This window comes from Sceloporus occidentalis, unplaced genomic scaffold (assembly GCF_023333645.1).
Source record: "Sceloporus occidentalis isolate IW3139 unplaced genomic scaffold, rSceOcc1.0.p SCAF_2, whole genome shotgun sequence".
Classification (NCBI taxonomy): Eukaryota; Metazoa; Chordata; class Lepidosauria; order Squamata; family Phrynosomatidae; genus Sceloporus; species Sceloporus occidentalis.
Window position 1 is genome coordinate 57842939 of NW_028316982.1, and position 26076 is coordinate 57869014.

Sequence of the window (26076 nt, forward strand, 5' to 3'; positions counted from 1 at the left end):
CAGTGTCTCAGTAAAATATTCAAAATGAAGAAATCAGGTTATTTTAGGGATAACTGTAAATAAGAATAATGATGAATGTATTTTGATTCGTATCTTCTAAACTGATCATAATTTAAAAGTTACAAATTCTGAGCTCAACATGTAAGTCTTTTGGCAACATTCAAATCACGTCATGTTTATAATACATTGAGATTAATTATATGGAAGCATATTTGTGGATATTACCTCAACTAATATACAAATTGAAATTAAACACTTGTGCAAACTGATCCAAGGCTATTGTTCAGGGTATTTGAAACTCTTCCAAAAGTTGAATTTACTTCATTTTGACTTCACGCTAGAAAGTGAGCAACATAATTGTACAGCACTTGAGCAACATAATTGTACAGCACTTTGTGTTCAACATTCACTTTAGGGGGCAAAACAGTTGCTTCTCAGTGTGTACTTCTGACTATTTGATACCACAGGGAGCTCTCTTCCTCCTCCTTTTTTATGCTAGAACCAAAGGATAAGAAGACCAAATGATTCAGTCCTCTGAGGCTGGATGCAGCACAAAGCATGCTAGAAATGGCTTGCTTTGATCCAAGTTCAGTGGCATTTCAAATTGTTACAGGCAGCAACAGATAAGATGTGTCCAATGCTCTATATCTTTTCCTTTCCTTGCTTTGCAGAGCAGAGTTTACACTGGCCACAGTAGGCTGCTAACAGAATTTGGTGGAACCTTCCCTCTCCTTTCTTCTGTTTTTAGCATTTAAAGGGAGGCATACTTTGGATTTAAAAAGGGTGTTCCTCACACCCCTCCTTTCCCACTGGAATTCATACCATTCCCTGACCTCAGTGGGTGGGTGTCCCCCTGGGTTTTTGCTGCAGGTTTTGTTTTCCTGCCAGGCACAAAAGGGAAGCCTTGTGGGAGGTATGTTTGTGTGCGTACATGCGCAGTTATGCGTGTGGTGGGGGAAGAAAAGAGTGAAGAATGAGAAATGCACAGCGAGCAACTTCCAGAGATAATCAATGGCTGCATAATGAGCAACTAACTCTGTTGAATATTGATTAAGCAGTTCTGGCAAGGTTCTACTCTCAGGAGGTCATTGCTCATGCCAGCTGCTTTGTGCAAAGACAAAGAAGGGAAAGGATGTAAACTCCAAATAGTTTGTGTGTGTTTTAATTGGAGAGGGACATTCTGGAACCATGTTATGTGCAAATGGAAGGCAAGGAAGCTTAGCTGCAAGAACAATTGAAACATCATATGATAATTCAGTATTTGTATTTTCTGGTTTTTTATTACCACTGTATTTACTATGAAATGAAACTTCATTAGAAATATAACAGAAGTGTGATAATGAATGTACAACTATTATGTACATTCTGTTATAGGCTTGACAGCCGTCCTTGCTAACTATTATGGACTTGACACACATCCTTGAATATTAGTTAGGTTAAATAACAGTCCAATGCTATACATGTCTCCTCAAACATAAGTTCTGCTAGTTCAGTAGGTCTTACTCTTAAGCAAATGTGTATAGGATTGCAGCTGGACTGTGATTCTCCACCGTTGGCCTTTTCTTTATAAACTAGGTTCAGTGTTTTTGCTATGGCTGGTAAGTTTATTGTTGCCAATGCAATTCTGCATATGTCTAGATATAACATTTTATGTTAAAACAAAAAGTACAGCAAAATGCATTCTCTTTTTCTTGGTGAGCAACATATGTACACATCCAGGGATGGAAACCACTTTAAATAAAGCACATTTCCCCTAGAAATATTAGGTTAAACTTTTTGTTAGTCACAGTTTAAAGGCTTGGAGTTGGTTAATAAGTAAAGATCTGGTGTCATGTTGAAATTGATATGAAAACTTACCTTTTGGGAAGTTGAGCATCTTCTCTCCCAAGCTCTCTGTGAAGACACAAATACCAAAGGTTAAGGGTGAGCAAACTAGAAGGAAACATCTACATACCAGCCTCCTCCACCCAAGTAATCCCTTTTGCAAAGTCTTTCCTCACATTATGGAATCACCCTGGGATAAATTTGGTTCTCAATCTGTGCCAAAAAAGAACAACAAAAGCCTGCTAAAGGGAGCTGGTTTTGCATTTCTTTTCTTCAATGGATCTGTTCATTCTAGTCTGATGAGGGGGGTTGTAAACAAAGGCCCTTCATGCAAGCTCATTGTGTTAGACATAATTACAGTGTATATCCTTCATAACTATACATGCCAGAAGTCACGTTGCAAGAGTTTATTTCTCTTTGCTTAGTAGGTTAGGGAGCAAGAGAGGTAAAATAAGAATTATGAGAAGCTAAGTATATAGATGAAAAAAGTATACTGAACTATGTTTCCCATGTCAGGGATGATGGGAGTTGTAGCTCTTCACCTCTGGCTCAAACTCACCACCTTGTTACGCACCAGCGCTGACCAGTTTTGGCCAGTGGTTAAAGCTTTGCTCTAAAGCAGCAGAGTTACAGAGAATAGGCTGAAGACCCTGACAAACTCTCCAAGCCTTCCCACTCTTGCTTCCACAGAAGTCTTCACACTTCTTCAGGATCCAGCTGGCTCTTGTATCTTCACTCAAGACACCAGACAACTCAGTAGTCTTATATAAAAGATCTACTTTATTCTACTATATACAGCTCCACAACTATCCAACAAAACTCCACTACTACCCACAAAATACATTGGGATTCATAGCCATTATTATAGCCCTTGGAAAACACCACCCACTCTTGTCAGTTTCCACCCAGTGGGCGTGTACATCCATTTTCATTGGTCCTCTTGGTTCATCCCATAATTAATGATTTCATCATTTCACCTTGTCCACTTAACAATTCTCAGGTGTGTTTAATTATCCACTTTGCATTTCTGTCCTTGGCATTTAGGACTTGCTAATTACATTACCTTTTACACCTGTGTGGCTTCTAATTGCTTTTGCTGAGTCACCCTGACTCTCACATACATGTTTTATTTCTTTGATTGTATATCCCATGTTGCATTTTCCTTAACATCCCAAACTATGTGAAACAACAGCCATCTCTAGGAGGACATGGGACATGTGTCTGCATTGCACAGTCATATCCATTTTAAATCTCTTTAACGGCTATGGCTCCATCCTAAGGCATCCTGGGATTTTTAGTTCAATAGGGATTAAGAACTGTAATTCAAGAGGGTGCACTAGATCTGTAAGTGAGATATTAAGTGACATACAAAGAACTAGATCTCTGTAGGAGGGAATTCTAAACTACAAATCCCAGGATTTCTTAGCATGGAGACATCCCCCATTAAAGTGACATTAAACTGATATACGGTTGGCCCTTTTTATACACGGATTTTTTTATACATGGATTCAAGCATCCATGGTTTGAATTTTTTTAAAAAAAGTATAGATTTCAAATATCAAATCTTGATTTTCCATTTTTTATAAGGGACACCATTTTGCTATGTCATTATATTTAATGGGGCTTGAACATCCACAAATTCTGTTATACACGGGGGATCTTGGAACCAAGCCCCAGTGTATAACAAGGGCCCACTGTAACTATGCAGTGTAGATATACCTAAACGATGGCAATGGATACAAACCATTCTGTATATCTTATTGGTAGCAGGCCTGTGCAGAGGGAAGGCCCAGTATCAATCACAGCGAGTCCATAAAAGCTCATGTATGCCCAGGGACTCTTTTTTGTTTTTTTTCTGCCACAGATTAATACAACTACAACTTTGGAAATTACTGCAATGTGGGTGTGATCACAAGGACTACTTAATCTCTTATGGATATAAGAGCAACAACAAAGTATGGCACCATTTTAAAGGTCTTTGCAAACCCTCTCCCAGTCCACATATCACACTTTGGCTTGTAACTTTGGCACCACCTATTTCTCACCTCACACCCACTGTATGTGTCGTCTCATTAATGGTTTGTAGCCTTATATACCTCAGGTAAAAACAAATGTGATAAACAGAGGCATGGAAGCCATGGAGAGGAATGTGGTTTAAGTAGGATGCAGAAGCCAGACAGGAGGCACAAAAGTATTGTTGGAGATGTTTAGGAACTAGTTGAGTAGCAGGGACAGTCCAAGACATTTTACTAATCAGCAGCACAGATCTACATCAAAATATATAGTTTCCAAAGGCAGAAAAATACTTTGACACACGAGGTAGAAAATCCCAGAAATATTTTTCTCCTTTCCTGCACAGTAATGAAAATTAAAAGAAAAATCAATTTGCTATTCTTTTATGACAACTCAAATCTGCTGCCTGAAATCACTGCCAGATTATGGGAAGAGACAGGTGGCAATATCAAACTAAGGCTGCCATCCTGTTCAGCAGTTACAAGATTGTAAACTGGATTTAGATCTCCTAGCTGCTAGGGAATCCACATTTATAATAATTAAGGACTGAATGCATACCCCAAACCCCAGATGAAGGGTTTCTATACTGTTGTTTTGGGGAACTGGGAAAGGATGTTTATGGTGCTGTCTTGGTTGGGGGAACTACCATGAAACAAACACTTATTGCATGACCCTGTAAGGTTTCTTCAGCTATATGTTCTCAGTTTGCCCCATGACGAGTTGACTGGTGCAGAGGTCATTTCCCAGGGCCCTTTCACACTACATAGTTATAGCACTATTATTTCCACTTTAACTCCCAGGACAGCATCTTGTGGAATCTTGGGATTTTTAGTTTAGGGAGGCACTAGATCTCCCTGGTGGATACTTCCAAATGCCCCTCTCTAAAGTGCAAATACCAGGATTCCAGAGCATTTTGGCATTTTACTACTATGGCAGTAAACATGGGATCATAGCACTATAACTGTATAGTGTGAAAGGGCATCCAGTGCCCTGACATGAAGCACCTTGTTAACCCTTCAGTTGGGGTACTGCAAGCTGAAAAGGTTTGGGGTTTGGGGGTGGCATCATCAGATGTAACTATGGCAACAGAATTCCAGCATCATAATTCTGTCTAAAGATGCAAGATCCTGGGCTAAGTTTTTAAATGATGGTGGCACACAGGAAGACATGGAAAATCTGATGTGTTTCAATCTGATGTGATTGCATACAAGTGAGAATTACGGTACTTTTTACATTTTTATTTTACTTTTGTGCCAGTGTGAGATTGTAGTATCTACAGCACCTGTAGTGTAAGAACAGAGATCTTTTTTTAATTCAACTCTTAGAATTTCCTATTCTAAAAACTGGGGTACTCTAGAGATTCCAATTCCCCCCCCCCCAAAAAAAAAAAAAAAAGAGAGTAACTGATGCAAATTCTGTAGGAGAAACATATCCTCATGGCAGCAGAATTTCTTCTGGCTCATCCTTCAAAGACCAAAAATGGTTAGAAATAATATCTTCCTAACCCAGTGCCCACTTCTCCACTCCCTTTGTACACACACACACACACACACACACACACACACTCTCTCTCTCTCTCTCTCTAGAGGGAAGCCTCTGATGAATGTATTTGGGTCTTAATAACAATTATTTTAAATGTTTCAGAATGAATATGAGCAACATGGTATGCAACATGAAGAAACAGGTTGGTCTTTAAAAAAGCATTTTTAATGTATTCCCTGGAAGTGGAAGTTACTGTATTTCCATAATGTTGTCTTACTGTGAAGATTTCTCAGCCATGTTTCATATGCATAGCAAATATCTATCACTGATTCCATTTCAAAAAACATAATAACAATTAAACAGGCCAGGTTAAATTCATGGTGGGGGAGCACTTGATGTTTCTAATTTTTATCCCATAATGCTTCACAGTTACAAACTTAAAGATATTAAAACAAAACATATTCCTATACTGAGAGCATTTCTACATCTTGAACCACAGATATCTTGAAGTTTTACAATGCACTTATATATGCTGCTCAGAAGTAAACCCCATTGGGTTCCCTGAAAGGACTTACTCCCAGGTAGATGTTATAGGATTGCTGCCTAAAGTTCCTCTCTAAAATATTATTCTCTCTCTGTTTTTATATCCCTTTTTCCAATAAAGTTTAGGTGGCATCTAGAAAGACATATAAGAATTATTCAAGAGTTACTAAGAGTTCATATTATCTAGATTAAACACATGTTGCTTTGAAAAATCAAACCTAATTTTGCTATTTTAACAGAGAACCTTGACATAATCAGCACTTGTCCCAGTGTGCAGTATATTCTCTCATTAGTTTAATGAAGAAGATGAATAATGTGTGAAAACATAAAGAGAAAGCTGTATAATTTTCACTCTACTGAAGTTTTCTTTATGGCAGTTCAGAGGCAGCGTTACATGCCAGTGGCCCTGAGTTCTCTAATCTATTTGGTACAGAATGTTATGCTAGAAGATTGGGAGGGTAGCAAGGAGAGGGACTACTAATGAGCACTGTGAAAAGTAGATCTCAAAAGGACTGTGTTGCTTGGGTGCTTGTCTGTTGTTTGGCATGGCATGTTTCAAGAAACCCTTTGAATGCTTTTAAAGATTTGCAGAGCTTTCTTTTCTATTTAAGGTCGCTTAAAATGACTTGCCAGTCCAGAGACAGCAGGAATGATCTATACTTGATTAGCATTTCTGAGGTTAACTAGTAATGCTCCTTCACTTGTTTTGTGATCGGTCTCTTACCTTGCAGAGTATCAAGATTAGCCAACATGCCAGATATGCTGTCAAAGTAAACTTTGCCTTCATGTATCTCTCAGGTAAACAGGTGAGATACATTTGTACACAATCCAGGTCATCTCTGACTTCAGCATCACTGCTGCCTGCACCGGCAGGAGCTTCCTCTTGTCTTCTCCGATGTCCTCCTGATGCACCCAGAAACTTGTTAAACTCCATCTTACAAACTCTTCCTTCGCTTCTCACAAAGCCAAGAGACAAGCCAGGGAATCCTTTGTTTCAAGCCAGCGGTTAACTCTTCCAGGCCATTGACAAATTCCGTCTCTGCAGTCAACAGCAGAGTTGGATGATGCTGGAACAAACTTCCAAGGTTTGAACCGTGCCTTGGCTTGTTGCCTTTCCCTTACTGAACAACCTCTTGCAAATGTGTGTGTTCAGCTACAAGATAAATATAGCACTGACTAGAGAGGCTCTTGCCATAGAGCACAAGAATACTCCTGTGGTTGCCAAGAGCAAAGAAAAAGATTCCATTTAGTCAAAGCACAAGGCTATCCCCCCCACCCCAGACCAGCCTCCCCCACTCCACCCCAGGATCAGTGTTCCCTTGTTCTTGTTAGGAAGAGGGATAAAAGGAAAAGAAAGCTATGATCTATGGAAACTCTTTTGGCCAGTTTTGCTTCCTCAGAAGAAAGTCCCCGTTGTGGAAAGAAACAACATTCAGAGTAGGGAAGGATTTGGTATTGTTGATGGTGGGGTGGTTTTTTCCCCCCTTTCTGAACCACAATAATTCATTGTTTGTGATTATTTCATATGCTCAGCTTGTGAATACAAGAGATTTCAAAAGAACAAATGAAGTGTCTTTGGTGGAATACGGCCAAGACATTTTGGATTAATGAATGTCAGTTCCACAAAGCCGACAAACCCCATTCTCCCCCCTCCCAAGAGTTTCCATGCAGTTTTATTGCTAAGTGAGTTCATGACATATTCATATAGCATATTTATATAGCATGCATTTATGTATCCCAAGATTCACATAATGATATTCTAGTGTTTGCAAAAGTTGTAAAATTAATTACACTAGGTAGAATTTTTCATAAATATTGACCCTCCAATTGTGTCCACTGGTCTAATAAATGTATGGTTTCTTGCATGTCTAAGATAACTTTGCTCTTTATAGCATTTGTGCCAATGCCATTTTCTTGATTAAATCAGAATTATTCTTGAATTTCCTGCATCTGAAATTCAGATGTAAAATCCACATTGGCTAGATTTATATTCACTTTCAAATGGGCTCTGTCCCAAATTGGCTCCTACAGGGGGGTGAAATTGCAATCTGATGTGTTCCAGATAAACAGCCTTTTTAAATCAAGTTTGTCTTAGGTTGCAGTTATAGATCTGGGAATATATCTCAGACCACAGAAAGGAGAAAATCTCCCATAGACACCAGAACAGAAGAGGGCAGGTGGTCCCAAGGCTCGGAATAGGAGACTGGATGTCAAACCTCTTTTTTGGCCCTCCCAGTCACTATGGAGGTTTCCACTGTGCCCCTCTAGGTCAGAACTCTGACCTGGGGGGAGGCAAAGGGAGACAAGTGTATTAAGGATGTGTTGGAGGATGGGTGGGGACATAAAGCAATGGGGTCTGATGAATTCACAACCCTCTTGGCCCCTGACTATGCTTTCCAAGACAAAGACAAATTTAGATGTGCTTCAGAATATATCTAATCCATTTTCTTCCCATTTCTGGCAGAGCTGCCCCATTTACTCAGAAAATAACTGTGGGTCCAAAATAGCCTGAACCCCATAAAAGAAGGAAATAGCTTCAGAATAGCTCTGCCAACACTTTTGGTCTCCTAGAAAGAATTTAGTAGGGTTTGTGGCCACTCTGCTCCCCTTCAGGATTGCAGTATGACAAGGCAATTGACTTATTGAGTCCCTGCAGACTCAGAAGTGAGAGTTAGTGTCGCATAGTGGTTTGAGTGCTGGATTCTCTCTGGAGACCAGAGTTCAATTCCCAGCTCAGCCATAAAACCCACTGGGTGACCTTGGACAAGTCACATGCTCTCAGCCTCAGTGGAAGGCAATAGCAAACCTCTTTTGAACAAATCCTGTGATAGAGTCACCTTAGGGTCACCATAAGTCAGAAATAACATGAAGTCTCACAACAACAGATGCAGAAGCAAATAAAGGCAAAGTTTGCATCAAGTGTGCCTACCCAGTGGTTAGGCATGTTGATTCTGCACACCTCCATACAAGCCATACACTTTTCCCACACAGATCCATCCAGAAGTTCACTAGTGTCACAGGTACTGGTGGAAGCATAGACCATATGTTGAGGAAGGTTGTATATTGTTACATTGTCTTTTTGTTGCTACTGTATTCCTCTCTGGGGATGTCAGTGGATCCATTGCCAGAGGAATAGCAAATCCTCTCCTGATTTTGCTACCACTTCTCCTACAGCTGCTGCTGTGAATTGTATAGGACCTCTCCTTGTGCTGGACCCTCTCCTTTGAGAAGCTTAGCATCTGGAAAGCACCCCTTCAGTGCAGAGCAGTGGCAGTAAAATCAGCACAGGATTTGCCATGCCAATGGCAGTGGATGCAACAATCACATTTGCTGGTGCTGTTACTATCACCACCATCAGATCTGATTATAGGATTTTGCAGTCTCTGATCAATTCCAAATCATTTGGCTGGTGAAACTCCCAAAAGCCATAGTAAAGGGCAAGAGGAATTGGCCTTTTGTCTAGATGAGGAAGGATCCCAATGTCAGCCCCTGATGTCTCCAGGTGGGGTGAGTGCTTCTCACTCAGCATAAGGGCATTTCTGTCATTCAACTTACCCTCCTGTGTGTCCAGATGGAAGGCAGAGATCATAGCTCAGAATAGCTGTGTGCTCAGAACACAGTGCCACAAGCCATTTTGGCAAGCTATCTGATAATAAGCAATACTGGGAAGGGGCCAGCTTGGAATAATGGTTTGAGCGTTGGACCACAACTCTGGAAACCAGGGTTTAATTTCCAGCTTGGTCATGAAACCCACTGAGTGACCTTGGGCAAGTCACATGCTCTCAGCCTCAGGGGAAAGCAATGGTAAACCTCCTCTGAACAAATCTTGTTAATAAAAACCCACAAACAGGTTGCAACAAGTCGGAAATCACTTGAAGGCATACAACATACACACACACACACACACACACACCAAGGGAAGACATAGAATGAGGATGTTTGCTTATGATGTTAATGTACTTTTGGATCAAGTGCACGGCCTTGGTGCAGGACAAGCCAGCATTTTAACCATAGGTCTCCTCTATCTTTCTTTGTACAGTTCTGCTGAAGTCAGCTGATGGAGAGATTCTGAAACTACTGACAACACTAGAATTTTATAAGATACAGCTTCCAAAATTACATCTTCTGCACAGCAGCCAAAGGTATAATGGCTTTAATGTTACCCTTCTTACAATCCCTGGCTTAACACCTAATACCTTGACAGTAGGCTACAATGACACAGAGTAATAGACTGCAGCCTTCTCACATTATTTGGGCCCATTTGAAACTGTTAATGCTAGCAGATTGATTGGGGATGACTCCCCAGCTAATGAATATCAGCTTGAGAACTTGAGTGGAACTCTGTGACAATACTGTGTAAGTCACTGGTGGCAGAGCTGGTTGGTGATATATATAGAGAAAGATCCAATTACAGGTGTCTGCAAATCTTTGATGTTTTAATTCCTACTAAAGCATTGGGGATGTTCTTTATTGGGGATTCTCTAACGAATTCCTATTGTTTGTACCTCTCCCTGACTAGTAGGTATATGGGAAGGAATATCAGCCAGTAGTGTAATCACATATGCATTACATCCAGCAGTTTGGGAGTAACTGGCTGCAAATAGCTAGTTTCATCTAATTAGTTCCTTTTCCAATAATGGATACTTACAATATACTAGGATTGTAATTTAATGAGTGGTAACATCACTTCTTTTGTGGTGTGACTGCAATATTTTAGTTACTTTTATAATTACCAAGGGCCTCAATACCCATCTTGGAAGCTAAGCAGGATCTGGCCTAGTTGGATGGAAGACTCCCAATGAATACCAAGTGCTGAAGGCTATAGAGGAATGAATTGTCAAAACCACCTCTGAGTATTCTTTGCCTATGAAATTCATGGGGTTGCCATAAGTTGACAGGTGACCATAAGACATATATACACACAGAGGTGTGGCTTCATTAAACACTGGAGAGGGAGTATAAAAGTGTTCATGTTGTGTCTTCTGCTGCTGCCTTATGTTCTCTTGTGGGGTGTTTATATGATTATAAGGTGGACCAGAGGAGAAAGTACTTCGTACCTTCAACCAATGACTTGCTTAGTCAGTGTTTTGTAGCATTTTTTAAAGAATATGAATATTGAAGTCATTTTTGAGAAATGGGGAAAGAGGGGGGGTTCATATCAGACCGCCGAAAATCAGCGGCCTCCTGGCACCAGCAGAAAAAGAACCCACAAAAAGCGGATTCTTCTAGAGTCAAGGCGGCGGCATGTGGATGCTGCACGGTGCTTACATAACAATGGTGGCGCCCATGTATACAGGGCCATTGTTACGCCCTCATCACATGCTAGGGTTGAGGGGCGTGTGGATGCTCCGCCCACAGGCAACTCTAGCATGTGATGAGGGCATCCCTAAAGGCGTGTTTGTACCGGGCCTCTAATAGGAGCTACTTTGAGGGCCACTTAGCACTATAACTGTAACTAATTAATTTTTAAAAGTACTTTCCAAGTGATGATTACATAGCTTTCGGGAATCAGTTGACAAATCCACTTTTGGGTATGTGCATTTGGGCAGAATTAGGATCAGGAAAACCAGTACATACAGGGAAGCTGTCAAAAGAAAAGTATAAACTTGGCAAAAGAAAAAAACAAATAAATAGGACATGCCATCTGCTTCTATTTTGCCCTGTTTTGTCCATTATGTCCAAAGGTTTTATTGTTAAATTTAGGTCATTACATTTGACCTGCATTTTGACCTGTATGTACTCTTAAGGCTCTCTTCAGAGGGCTGTATAAAATCATAAAAGGACAGACCCATCAGTGTTACCTGTGAACATGGTCCCCATTTAAAAACAAAAACAAACAGTGTTCTTCTCTGTGTCAGGTAGTAGATGAATCTGGGAATCATGATTTAAATTTCTAACAGTGCCCTTCACTCTTAGATAAACCCACTATAACTCATTGATGTATAGGGGTGACCCACTAATACAGGAAGAAGCCTGCCGGAAGGCATTTGGTAAGGGTCCCTTCACATCCAGAAGCAGATCTGATGGTTCAATGTACTGTAGCTCTGGGGCTAGAACATGGATAAATAACTTTTGTGGACTACTGCTCCAAGAATATCTGTCTTAATACTCTAGATCACATCTGATTTTGGGTGCTAAGCAGGGTCAGTCCTGGTTAGTACCTGGATAAGAGACCGCCCATGAATACCAGGTACTGTAGGCTTTTCTTCAAAGGAAGGAACTGGCAAAACCACCTCTGAGTGGTTTCTTAGGCTGTGAGATTCTAGACATTGTAGTCCAAAATGCTAATTTTTCTAGGCTGTGTTATGGCTTGGCAAGATTTGGGGGTAGATGCTAAGAACAATAGGCTTACAGCTGAGGCCCTTTCATATAACACAGCTGTTGTACTATGTTTCCGCTTTAACTCCCACATTGGCATCCTAAGGAATCCTGGGATTTGTAACTGAATGAGGAGTATTTCGAATTCTCAGCCAGAGAGTTCTAGTGCCTCACCAAACTACAAACCCCAGGATTCCCTAGGATAAAGCCAGGATCCACAGTTAAAGTGGAATCATGGTGTATAATATTATAGTGTGAAAGGGTTATGCAGTACAGAGTAACAGAAGCAAAAAAGCAAACAACATTTTTCTATAACAAAAACTTTCTAAATGGCAAAGAAAATGTATTTTGTGGAATTCTTAAAGGTGCAAGAGGCCTTTTAGCAAATTCTCTGGACCTGACAAATGTAGGTACCTTCAAGGAAATGGCAGCAAACCTAGCAATTAAGTTTATGTGCAGTTACCTTTATTGCTAAGGAAAGCACTGGCAGAAAGATTTGAAAAAATGACCACAGAAACACCAAGCAAATAAAACATCCATTTACTTGTTAAAAAACAAGATGATAGAAAAGCACATTCAAAAACATAGTTCAAAACTATAAAACATCCATTTGTCCATGGAGGGCCTTAAATCATTACTGCTAGTAATTCCTTAATTTTTATATACATATATATATACATACATACATTACACATACATGTATATGGAGAGATTTGTTTTTTAGTATACAGAAAGATGTCAAAGTCAGTTTGAATCCTTCCAAATATTTCTTCAGTGCCGTTTAGCTTATATTAGAAATATTGAAATGCAAGGCCAAGCTAGGACCAGAAGAAATTGTAATGACATTCCAACAACATTTTAATTTAGTGAATGATAGCATTCAGAACATAGTCATAACATGTAATTGCACTGGAAAGGTTTGTTAAGTTTACACTGGGGAAAAAAGGATAAGGGAGATAATATGCAGTAATGTATATCATGCCTTTTAAAACATGCTACCAGTACATGCAGATATTTTGGGTTGGGATGGAAATAACATTGCACTGTCATTCAATCCATCTGTAGCTGACTTCATTTATTCTGCTGCTGTTCCTTCATTTATTCTGCTGGTTCTCCTGTGTTATCTAGCCTTAAAAAGCAAGGCAGGCATAGGTTAAAGCTGCCAATCTTGCCATTGTAAGCACAACTGCTTTTCAGGCTATACTCCCACCTCCAGCTGATTGCTTTTATGAGGCTTTTTTCACCCTATGTGCAGAAATGTTATTTTCTGCATAGAAAGTACCATTTTTGTCCAAAACCTGCCCCCTTAACTTATGTGCATATTTTTTGCACAAAATAAGTCTAGAAATTCATCTAGAATTCTTCTCACTAGGGTTTCCCAATAATCAAGAAATCCAATTTTTAAACCATTTTTTGAAAAAGAAAAGCCAAATGCATTTTTCTTCCCTGGTTTTCATCTTTGCTGCAGTTTTATCAAAACTATAACTACCATTTAAGTAACACAAAACTGTAAGAGAGCAAAACAAGGCAAAAGTGCTCAGTTCTTCTTTGTGCCTCACAATGATATTGTCAAGGTAGGACTTTGGGGCAAAAGTCTAGTGCCCAACTCGAAAGGAGGTCTTTCAAATGCAGCAGGGCTGGTTTACCACATTCTCTCAAGAAGAAATTTGCATTCTCATTTGAACAGCCTTTCCACATGAGACTATTACATTCAGAGCCCACAGTTACCTAACTTCACCACTGGATTAGTCTTGGTAGTGTTCAGTTCCTTTGTAAGTAAATTAAAAGAGCCTAGATATAATTTGGCAAGATCTTGGATCTGAAGTGATTATTAGTGTAGTGTATTCAGGTTTTGTATTGACTCTCTTCCTGAGTGCCTTTGCCAGTGAATGAAGCAGGAGATACTAGAACAAAATATGCACAGCAGAATACTAAAACCAACTTTTCAGCCTTTAAACATGGAAACAATACACATATTAATGTTTTTCCCAACAGCAGACATTTTACAATACAATCTTTGAATGATGAATGCAAGTTATACTACACATTCTTGCTCTTTTTGACTTTACTTTTAGCAATGGTCAGTGTCGGAACAAGAGGTTGGGACTTCAAAATCTGGGAAAGATGACTTAAACATCTCATTTTTGTATTTTACAAGTTTATGTTCATGCAGAAAATATGAGCACAGCATCATAAGCCACATCTTCAAATGCACCATCAAGACAAACCCACATCTCTATCCCTTCCCCTTACATACATGCACCATTTTGTATTCTTGCCCCCAATATAGAAATGCCAAGACTGGGAGTGGCACTCTTGTATTCCTATGCCACCTATGTGTATACAACATTGACTTTTCACTCTGCTTTCCAGCATCTGCTATTTCTCTTTCCATTAGCAAAATATTCATCCCACTATTACCAAAAATAACTCAATGGTGTAAATTAACAACTGGCCTTTGTTGGACTGTGCTAGTGAGCTATACATACATATATACACACACATGATATACATGCATTTATAGCTACAACTAAATATAATAGTGTGATCTGCTTTGACTATATTGAATGGTTTTCATGAAGAAGATTCTGTCTCCTGCCCAAGTGTCCTGAGATTTACATCTACATCTCCTTATCACCATGAATAGAAGTACAAGCTAATATTAGAACTGCAGCATGATGTTTATATTAAATCCTCCATAAAAGGATGAGGGGAATGCTTACTATTTTAGCCATTTAATGCACTTAACATGATTAAACTATAGACTGCACCCTGCACTAATCCTTCCTAGTTATCATGATCTCACTATAATTTGTAGGGGTACATCCCAGAAAGACTTCCTTTCCCAATGGCCATGCTATCATATTTATACTGAAATGTAAAAAACCTCTCAATATTTCACAGGTTTTGGCTTGCCTCCAAGGGTTTTGATTCATAATGTGAACTCAATTTATAGATTTCATCCCATTGGATCCAGAGCTTTGGATTTGTCATGTGTCTAAAAAAAACAAAAAAAAGTACAATATGGCATCTGTCCTAGATTTCAGCAAACTGACAAATGTTTTCTTTGTTTTTAAAATATTTTAGCTCTTGGAGTTGTGAATGCTTGAAAAACACCTGGGAGATACATGCTGAAATCTGGGAAATTGAGGATAAGACTTCTAGTAATTAGAATTCCTGCCCCATATTCAAAGATATTAATCCTCCATCTCATACAGTATATTGCCAATGTCAAGCATCAATACTTCTTCTAATAGTCTTGTATTCTCCCTTGTTTTCCCTGCTTGTTTGTAAAAAACTCTGGACCTTGGAAGGAAATAATCTAAAGGTATTATGTGATCTTTATGGTTTATTGTCTACATTTCATCCCACCATTGTTTTTCCATTGTCTATCTCTATACTCAAAAGCTTTTGCTCATTTCAAAGCTCAGAAAATTTATATCCCCCTTTAACCTACCCATATTATTCTAGGCTATTCCTTCTTCCCCATGTCCACCCGTTCCACTGCTCCTGATTCTCTCCTCCAATGGTTCTCAAGGAAGGATGTTCCAGATATTGTTGGGCCTCAGCTCCCAGAATCCCTCCCCAGTATCCATGCTGTCTGGGGTTTCTGGGAGCTGGGCCAACTTTATTGGAATTCCCATCATGACCATGTTCCAGTTGAGAATCATTTCTCTGTTCTACCTGTCTCTCCCCGGTCTCCACTTTTCTTCCTCTTTTAACTCATCAACACACATTCTTAATTATTTCTATCCTTTTCTGGATGTACCTTCAGACCTCTGCCTCCTGCCTATCCATCCCCACTGTGACATCAGATCACATCTAGAAATATAGATATTAGAACTAATATAAACTGAGTGGCAAATGTATGCAAAACACCATCTTCACAGGTACCTTCACATAAAAGCATAGAGAATATGCACTAATTCAAATTATCATCAGAGGATTTGGAATTTAGCCTAATCAGAATGAATAATCGCCAGGGTGTGCCATTGTTTAAAAGGAACAGATTCCTTTTTATATTGTCTAGGCCTAGGCCCTAGGGGATAGACATAGGGTGCATCTACACTATAGAAATAATGCAGTTTGACACCACTTTAACTATGGCTCCATTCTACAAAACCCTGGGGTTTGTAATTCTGCAAGGCACCAGCTCTCTGGCAGAAAAGGCTAAGGATTTTGTAAATGTATATCCCAGGATTCCATAGGATGGAATTACAGCACTTAGTGGTGTCAACTTTCAGTATTTCTACAGTGTTGATATACCAATAGTCTCTACATACACCAGGGGTGGACAGAGTACAGCCTGTGGGTGCATATGGCCCCCTGGGCCATTTTTTTGTGAGCCTCTAAGGCACCAAGAGTCAAAAACATTTTATATGTTGACTACAAAAAATAGACAATTGTAATATGTAACACCATAAGGTTGCGAGTTCAATATCAGCGAAAGTGCTCAACCTCGACTCAGGCTTGCATCCTTCCGAGTACTCAGATTGTTGGGGGCAATTAGCTTACACTTTGTAAACTGCTTAGGGAGTGCTTAAGTGCACTGTTAAGCGGTATAGAAATGTACTTACTATTGCTATTGCTATGTACAATGACCAACCAATGTAAACACCACCAATCAATATTGTCAGCATTATTCAGCCACACTTAGAGACAATGCACATTGACGGGGAAACATGCAACAGCTGATGTTCATTATGCTAGTTTGGACACATTCTCCATTGCAACCTATGACCATGAGCTTTTTCTGTACTTTCCCCATTACTGTATTTAATTGGGCTCTGGACCCTTAATAGGATAAAGACAATTAACATGAGATGATGGTAGGAAAATACACCTCATAAATGTTATCCAAAATAAAGCAATAAAATGAGATGTTGAAAATAGGTCAGTTCAACATAGAATTCAATTAATTTTAATATGCAATGCAAGCAAGAAAATATATAACATGTAATTTTATATATCAGTTATGTTACAGATATGTCACTGGACATGTAAAAGAGAAAATTATATTACTTATTTACACAGTGCCTAAACCAGGTGCTAAAATGCTCTCTTTTATACTGTATTATTGAGTAAACATGACTTATGCAGTCAACATCAAAAAAATCTTCTGACATAGGCTTCTGCATTCTTTTTCACTGAAGCACTGACCAGTTTGGGAGAGAAACTCATATTCTGTACAGCAGTTCTTAGATATAGCCCCTTTATAGACTATTATTCCTAGAAGCTCTGAGCTACATGGATAGGGCTTCTGGAAGTTATAGTCCAAAAAAGTAACAAGCTCTGTAGCAGATAACAAAAATAAATTAAGAAAAAGGCAAGACCTGGCTGATTAAGGCCTAGTTTGTAAACAATAATGAGAAAAGGTTTGGAAGGCTCAAAGCAAGTCTTGGCTTAGGCCATGTCAAGCTTATTTCATTTAACCTAAGTTTAAGTGAAATATGTTTAATGACACATGGCTTAGGTAAATACTTCCTCTGAACCTTACAAACTTTTTTCTCACAAGTGGCTAAGCCCTTTAAACCCATGGGCCATGAAAAAGGGCTGGATATAGGAGCTGCCTTCCATGGATGGAAAGGAATATAGAAGGCATTCCACCCCTTCCAAATAAAACCACACATCTCATCGCATTTAGTAGAATAAATTGACTTTCTTATGCGGTGTTGGCATGGAAGTCCACCTCTGTCAGCCCAGTTGCATTATTCTGCCTCCAACCCAACTACAGTCAATATTATATGGGGGTGGGGGAGGGCAGAAAAAAACATTCAGATGAATTCAAAATGGTAGAGAAAAGGGAGGGTGTCCAAGGAACACATTCCTGTCAATGCAAAACATATTGCAACATTACATTCAGATCCAGATTCTGTAGGCTCAGTGTGTACTTTTTCAACCCAGGCACAAAGATTGGAACAGCGTTATTTTACATCATTGCTTCAAAAAAAACAGCTTTGGGTCACATTCAGTTTCAAGACAGTTCTTGAACATGCTCCATGTTCTTGATGCTACTGTTTTACTGTTAGTTTTCTGATGGTATTAGAAATACATTACATATAACACACACACACACACATATACACACACACACACACACACACACACGTTATTATTGGGAGGGTAATAATATCTTACACAACTAGAATTAATATACTGTTACTGTCCCATCTGATGGCTTTGAACTGATAGCAGAGTAAAAATTAAAGCAGGGATAAGCAAAGTGCAACCCACACAGCCCCTTTGCATACCCAACACCCCCCAAATTTCACCATCTAAAAAGGCAATTTGCAATATAATTCTCCCTGCCCCAGGATTGTTTTATATCAATTTTGAAATCAAAAATTGACCAAAATACAAGTATACCTCAGTTAACAAAGCCTCTGACACAAGAACCTCTTTTCACAAAGTCTTTTTATAATACCAGCATCATGCTTTGTCCTCTATCTAGCTGGAATTTTTTTTACCAGTATGAGCATTGTATGAATGATGATGGACAACTGGAGAAATATAGATTTAAGGTGTTTGGTTGCATCAGTGTGTCTGCAGTAGATGGTGCAGTAAAGCTTGAGCTGGGAAAAATTCTACTATAGCTATGTGTTTCTGCCTACAGCAGACAAGGCAAATAGCAGCTGCCTCCAGAATCCCTTACTGAGCATGTATGAAAAGCCAAACAGGAGATAGCAGACAAGCCAGTTGCACCCAACATATTAAAAAAGCATAATGCTCTAAGTCTGGCCACCAAAATAGAAATTGTAAGAAAAGTGAAGACTGGTGGAAGGAAAAAAATCAATCCCAGAATACATTTTGGAAGAAATTTTCAGGTGATAGCTAGAGGGTTCAAAATGTTTTTGTTTACTTATACAGTGTGGCACAGTGGTTTGAGTGTTGCACTATAACTCTGGAGATCAGGGTTCATAGGATCATAGAATCATAGATTTTGTTTAAGTAAACAAAAACATTTTGAACCTTCTAGCTATCGCCTGAAAATTTCTTCCAAAATGTATCCTGGGTTCGATACCAGCTCAGCCATAAAACCCACTGGGTGACCTTGAACAAGTCAGATGATCTCAGACTCAGGGGAAAACTTCCTCTGAATAAATCTTGCCAAGAAAACCCCATGATTAGAGTCACCTTAGGGTCCCTATAAGTCAGAAGCAACTTGAAGGCACACAAAACGCACGTACAAGGCTTAGCTGACCAGGGTGTTTTATTTTATATATGCATATTGTTAGCTGTAGATTAAAAGTTTGCTGAAACATGTCAAACTGCTCTTCTGTTCTGTGCTGCTACAACCAATCCCTATTCTTTCCATGTTATTTCTGCCTTTATGAACAAATTGGAATATGACTACATTGTTAACTGAGGTATACCTGTGCACATAAAAGTGGCCTCACTGTATAAAGAGACAACAATCAATACAGCCTTCACTGGACTGGGCCTTGCCTTACTGTAGACAACATGACAATCATTCAAAAGACTGGAAATTCTCCCACCCCCAATGCCTTAAAACCATTTATTTATTTATTTATTTATTTATTGGCATAAATATCTATATTCTAAAATAAACCTAGTACTTTTATGTAACTCAGTGTGACCAAATCAACATGAGTAAGCATCTCTTTCAACATTGCACATAACACTCAAGGAGGCAATTGGTGTACAGCAAAGAACTATCATTGATTTAAATCCACATTCTTCTGATAAGAGATGAGAGGAACGGTGTGTCTACAGTAGCATCTTCACAGGTTCTTCATCACTGATAACACCAGTCTCTTACCTCATTTTGATAGAAAATAAATAAATTGCCAAATTATTTTTGGGAAGGAAGGGGATTCTTTAGAGCTGCACCTGAAATAAAAGAAAAATATTATGTCTCCAGCATTCAGTGATTCTACAATGAGCAGGATATATTTGAAACCTCCTCATATTTATCAAAATCTATCACACTTTAACATTTTTTTTCTCCTCTTCTTTTTTGTAATCCAGTCCCATTTAGTGATTTTCATCAGGTTTTCAGAAAATGCTTTCCATCATATAATACTCATAAAATTATGACTGAAGTCTTGTATTGTCAGATGTAACTATGATGACAGAGCTCCATCATTGTCCCTCCATTTGATAATACCACTGCACAAACCTACATTTTTAGCCCGCCATTGTCCCAGCTAAAGGGTTTCCAAAGAACTGCAGATTGGGGCAATGGGAAATGACATCTGTGGTGTTTTTCTGGCTACAGGGCATGCTGAAAAGGTAGGTAGGGGGATGAGTGTCACATTTTGTTGTTAACAACTGTAAACATAAATCCTAAAAGTTATGAGATTGTAAATCCAGTTCATGATCTCATAAATGCTGAACTCAGCAAGTATGTGTGTGTGTGTGTTTAAAAAGGCCTGGGGGATGAAACAGACTGCCCTGAAAGGAAGGCTCTGCACCACCCCTTTGAGTGCAAGATCCAGGACGCAGCAACCACACACTGCGGCCCCAATCCGGCATTTTTCTGCCCCAAAAAGGAGTTTTGGACCTTTCCGTCACAGCAGTGGCTCTTCTGCATTTCTGGCGCGCAGTACTTGTAAACGCCATGCTGCAGAAATGCTGTGACACTGCACACTATATGGTCAGTGGGGCAGCATGACATCAGTGTAGGGGCAGTGTTGGGGCTTGCTCTGTGTGTACGCCATGCCCCCACACTACCCCAAAGTTGGCATTTCTTGCCGGTCTGTTTTCCCCCAGGTCAGGTTCTTGGAAAGCCCTACTAGATCCTTCCAACCACTTTCCTGTGGAGCTTACCACTTAGGTCCAAGCTATCTGAAGAACCATATGCAAGCATAGTAAGATCTCTTTCTCTGTATGGCTTTGAAAAGAGGCTGAACAGAGCTACCTTCTGGGGATATTCTAGCCTAGCTGGAGATCCTACATTGACAGGGGGTTGATGGGCCATGAGACCCATCTCTATTGAAACCTAACTCTATCCTGTAATTCTGTAAAATTTCTCTCCATCCTACTACCTTCATGAGTACATCTTGTGAAGATGTGAGAAAAGAGACTTCTCAGTGGCTGTTCCCAGGCTCTGAATTTCCCTCCCTAGGAAGATTAGACTTGTTGACCTTCCAGCACCAGAAGCAGTGGTTGGTGGCCACCATGTCAGAGGGATAGTGAATCCATTCCAGGGTTTTGTGTGAACTTTAAAGAAGGTGCTCAATCTTTTAGACCTGATTTGAGGGCATTGGGTTCAGGACCTTGGATTGTGCCTTTGATGTCTGGAATAGGTTCATGACCCCACTGACATGAAAGCTGCCAATTCACAGGGATCAGCAGGCAAAGACCTTTGTTTTCTGAAAGGCTTTCAGGGAGAGAGCTACATAAAGAGCATTGTACTGAGTTTTTTAAGCTTCTCCTTATCCTTTTTTTTAACTGAATATTTTATATTGTTTCAGTGTTACTGACAATTTCATTACATTTTAATGATACTCATTTGTGTGTGTTTATATTTATTTGTTTATTTATTATATTTTGGACTACAACTCTGGAGACCAGGATTCAAATCCCCACTCATGAAAGCCCACAGGGTGGTCTTAGACAAGTCACACTCTCTCAGTTTTAGAGAAGAGCAATGGCAATGAATCTCTGAACACTCCTTGCCAAGAAAACCTTGTGATAGGTTTGCCTTAGGATCACCATAAGTCAGAAATGACTTGAAAGCGTGCTACAACAAATTTTCTTTATATCCGGTGTTTCTCCTTGCATAAACCCTAGCAGCTTAATCTAATTACATACAAGGTACAGATTAAAAAGAAGTTATTAAAATTCCTCTTGAATGCAATTAACATACAATTCTACTGTGTTCTGGAGGAATTTTGATATCTTCTTTTCCAGTAAAAGGATGGCATGAGCAATGGCAGCTGATGGCTTCCCTGTTAGTGGTGCAGTGAATCTGCTATGGATTTTAGCCTGAAAAGTCTTACACTGTAGAAATAATGCAGTTTGATACCACTTTAACTGCCATTGCTCCAGCCTACATGGTCTTGAGATTTGTAGTTTTGTGAATCACCAACACTCTTTGGCAAACACAACACTCTGGCAGAGACCTTGTAAAATTCCAAATCCCAGGATTCCATAGGACAAAGCTGCAACACTTAAAAAAGTGTATGCCTGCATTATTTCTGAAGTGTGGATGCACCCTTAACCTTAACAAGCTATCCACAGTGCTGTACCCTGTCTTCCAAATAGGTGCAGTAACTTGGATAGTTCCTTTTTTTTACATGTTGTAACCAAATCATATTATTATTATTATTATTATTATTATTATTATTATTATTTCAAATTCTGACTAAAACTCAGAGATTTGCCACCCTCTGCTTTAGTTTCTCTATACATCAGTCTCCTCTCACAAGATTGTTCTTCTGCCCTTGTGCAGCATTGCAATGGCCTGAATCTTATTACAGTAAAGTTGCCCCTCCATTTTCGTGGGGGATCTGTTCTGGACCCACCCACCCCCGTGAAAAGGAAAAATTGCCAAAATTCAAGCTCCATTGGCTTGAATGGTGGTGCATGTTCAAGGGCACCCCTAGGCGTGAGCCCCATTTTGTCCTCCTCCATCTGCTGCCCGTGACACCAAGTCCGTGAAAACAGAAGAGCGATTGTAATTCATCTCAATTAAAATCAATATTTAAATGGTGATGCAAAACATAAATAAATACCATTGCTTCAGCGGCTCTATTCTAACTGGTACTAATAATCAGAGTCATCCAATATATTTCTGAAGGGATCTCTTAATACTTCTTTCCTGTTTTAAGGGGGGGATTTTGGGACACAAAATGTTGTAAATGTGAATTTTAATGTGTTGTGAGCCGCTTTGATTGACTCATCACAGAAAAGCGGGATACAAATAAAAGTTTTATTTTATTATTTATTTATTTATTTATTCACATAAGACCCTGCACAGAATGTTTATTATCATAACTTACTAGCTTACCACACTACACTCTTATAGGGCTGCTATTCCACTTTTACTGCTCTGGCTGCCTCCTGTTGCATTCTGGAGTTTGTAATTCAGTGAGGTCTAAGAGCTCGCTGGCTGAGAATTATAAATACCCCTTCCCAAAACTGCAAATCCCAGGATTCAACAGGAGGTAACTACAACAGTTAAAGTGGAATAGCCGCACTATAAGAGTGTATTGTGGTGATCTAGTTAGTTGTGTGCTGGAAATTTTAATCCTGTGTGACACTACAACTACACAGACTGCTTCTTAGTGCTGGGTTTTTCTTTCAAAATGACTCCCTGTAAAGAAACTCTGTCAGCACAGAGAAAGTAAAGTACAGAGCAAAAGTACAGCATTAGCTACTTTGTTACAGAGATTTCTAGGCCCATCACAGTGCCAAAAACCTCTGCCACAATGACAGAAATTGCTGCAAAATGTATGCTCGTGATCAAAGTATGCAAAGTATGCTGCAATGTGCACGTCCTTTACCCAACTTTCATGCACGCCTGAAAAGTATTGGCAATAGCAAAGATTATGTGTATGAATTGGCCCCTGTTGCCTGTGAAATTCCTTGCTATTCATAAATCATTTTGTGTTTCTTATTTTTCTATGATTGCTGCCTTTTTCTTGGATCAGCCTTTTTCTCCAGATGTATTAGATTATAATGTCCATAACCCACAGACAGCTGTTGACTTGGGGATTGTGGAGCATGTAGTACATAAGATGAGGTACTACGTCAGGAAAGGCTGCTTCAGACTAATTCTTCACCACTTCAACTATGCAAGACTTTTCATTGTTTTTGTTTTTTGAAAAGCTAAAAAGGAAGCATACATGAGCAAGGAGGTGAGAAATTAATGTATTTAATTGCTCCATGTTCTGGCCACACCTAGGCTGCATCTGCACTGCAGAAATAATGCAATTTGGCACTGCTTTAATGGCCATAGCTCTGTGCTATGGAATTCTGGGATGTGTAGTTTATGGCATATTTAGTCTTAGCATTAAGCCATGGCAGTTAAAGCAATGTCAAACTGCAATATTTCTACAGTGCAGTAGTGGTGTCACTGAGGTTGGTGTCACCAGGTATGCAAGGAGGCAAATTGCCTTGCCATCCCCCCTAACCCTGCATATATTCAGACTGCTAGAGCACCCCCAAAGGCCTTCAGAGTCTGGCATGGCTGCTCAGTGCTGCATCTTGAAGGCAGTGACTATGCAAAAGCCTTCAGGGTCCAGCGTCGCTGCTGCCATGCCACATCCTGAGGGCAGCACTCTTCAAGGCCTTCAGGATCCAGTGTGGCTACGGCCATGCCAGACCCTGAAGGTAACGACCCCTCAAAAGTCTTCAGGATCTAGTGTGTCTGCTGCCATGCCAGACCCTAAAAGTAGCACACACACTCAAAGCCTTCAGGGTCCAGCATGGTTGCCCTCTGAGCAGCCATGCCAAACCTTGAAGGCTCCTCCAACAGCCACCACTACTGAGCAAGGGGGTACCATGGCCTCCAGAGGGCCCATTTAGGGTCCTGTGTGGCTGCCAGGTCCTGCTGTGGCTGCCATGCCAGTCCCTCTGGGTGTACCACTCCACCAGTTGACACCCCCTCTGTGGTGTCACCCGGTGCAGTCCGCACCCTCCTAGTGACACCACTGCAATGCAGATGTGGTCTTACATTCCCTTCATTCATCAGTAGGAACCTTTAGAATAATATTACTTCATCTTATACTTACTGCTTTAAAAATACTCATTTTGAAATATTTTTTTAAAAAAATTAATGAAAAATTAATAGTCTGAATTTGTGAAACAAATAAACATTTTGTCAATAATAGTTCTTGGTGAGTTTTTTGGGCTATGAGGCTGTGTTCTAGAAAAGTTTATTCCTGATGTTTTCTCTGAAGATGCCAGGCACAGCTGCTGGCGGCCGTCAGAAATAAACTCTTCTAGAACATGGCCTCATAGCCCGAAAAACCCACCAAAAACTATGGATGCCAGCCGTGAAAGCCTTCAACTTCACATTTTGTCAATAACATTCACGTGCTATATTATAGTGATCTGAAAACATGTGTCCAGTCATAAAGCAAATGTCTGTTCTCTAACTTAAAATCTTGTAAATTCAGTCATTGTTGTAGTGTGCCTTTCAGTTGTTTCTGACTTATAGTGACCCTAAGACAAGCCTATCATGTGGTTTTCTTGGCAAGATTTGTTCAAAACTTGGTTGCTGCCTCCCTCTAAAAGAGTTTTTAATTTTCCCAAATTAACCAAGTGAGCTTCCATGGCCAAGTGGGGAGTCAAACCCTGGTCATCAGAGTCATAGTCCAACACTCAAACCACTACACCATACTGACTCTCAAAAATTCAGCCATTGTCCTTCCCCAATCTGGCACCTTGCAGTTCTGTTGGGCTATAATACCTATCACCCCTAGTCAGCATGGCCAGTGACCATCATTTCATTAGTTTCCCATAACTACACATTAATTATGAAGAGGTTAAATAGCACCACTCTTGTTAAAGAACATTGAGATACCCCAATTCTGACTTACTCTCATCTCTACCCAGGGCATCCTTCCATCGCCATCAAATTTTTATATACCGCTTTTGTATTTTGATAGATATATAGCAAAATGCCACTTTTTTCCCTGATGACCTTCTGCATTGTGGTTGGTACAATGATTGAACAATGAAGAATGTTGCACCTTGGTTCAAAGATCTAGGCCAAGTTCAAAGATCTAGGCCATCTTTGCTTTCACAAGTGCTTCGCTTATCTACCTCCTGATCTTGAGAGGCCATGGCAAGGTTCCCCCTCCCATAATTCTAGCCTCTGCAACACTTTTCTAGAAATGCTAGATTCCTTACTACAGTCTAATTACACCCTTTTTTGTTTCTTCCCCTGCATTGTTGTTACAACACTGGAGGCATAAAATCAAA

General features: G+C 39.7%; 3 protein-coding genes across 3 annotated transcripts in view; 1 reads left to right on the plus strand and 2 right to left on the minus strand.

Moving 5' to 3' along the window:
- ARHGEF4 (Rho guanine nucleotide exchange factor 4) overlaps window positions 1–6796 on the minus strand; it is a 226773-nt gene extending 219977 nt beyond the window's left edge. Inside the window, exons 1-2 of the mRNA XM_089509561.1 lie at window positions 6587–6796; window positions 1858–1893 (exon numbers count right to left, since the gene is read on the minus strand). Of these exons, the coding sequence (XP_089365687.1) occupies window positions 1858–1893; window positions 6587–6796 (246 nt within the window). The remainder of the gene's footprint in view (window positions 1–1857; window positions 1894–6586) is intronic.
- LOC149318378 (uncharacterized) overlaps window positions 1–26076 on the plus strand; it is a 29718-nt gene that overhangs the window by 2240 nt on the left and 1402 nt on the right. Inside the window, exons 2-3 of the mRNA XM_089509566.1 lie at window positions 5482–5521; window positions 9902–10004. Of these exons, the coding sequence (XP_089365692.1) occupies window positions 5482–5521; window positions 9902–10004 (143 nt within the window). The remainder of the gene's footprint in view (window positions 1–5481; window positions 5522–9901; window positions 10005–26076) is intronic.
- Window positions 19268–26076, minus strand: part of AMER3 (APC membrane recruitment protein 3) — a 28519-nt gene continuing 21710 nt past the window's right edge. The window contains exon 5 of the mRNA XM_089509565.1: window positions 19268–20031. The gene's annotated coding sequence lies outside the window, so the exon portion shown is untranslated. The remainder of the gene's footprint in view (window positions 20032–26076) is intronic.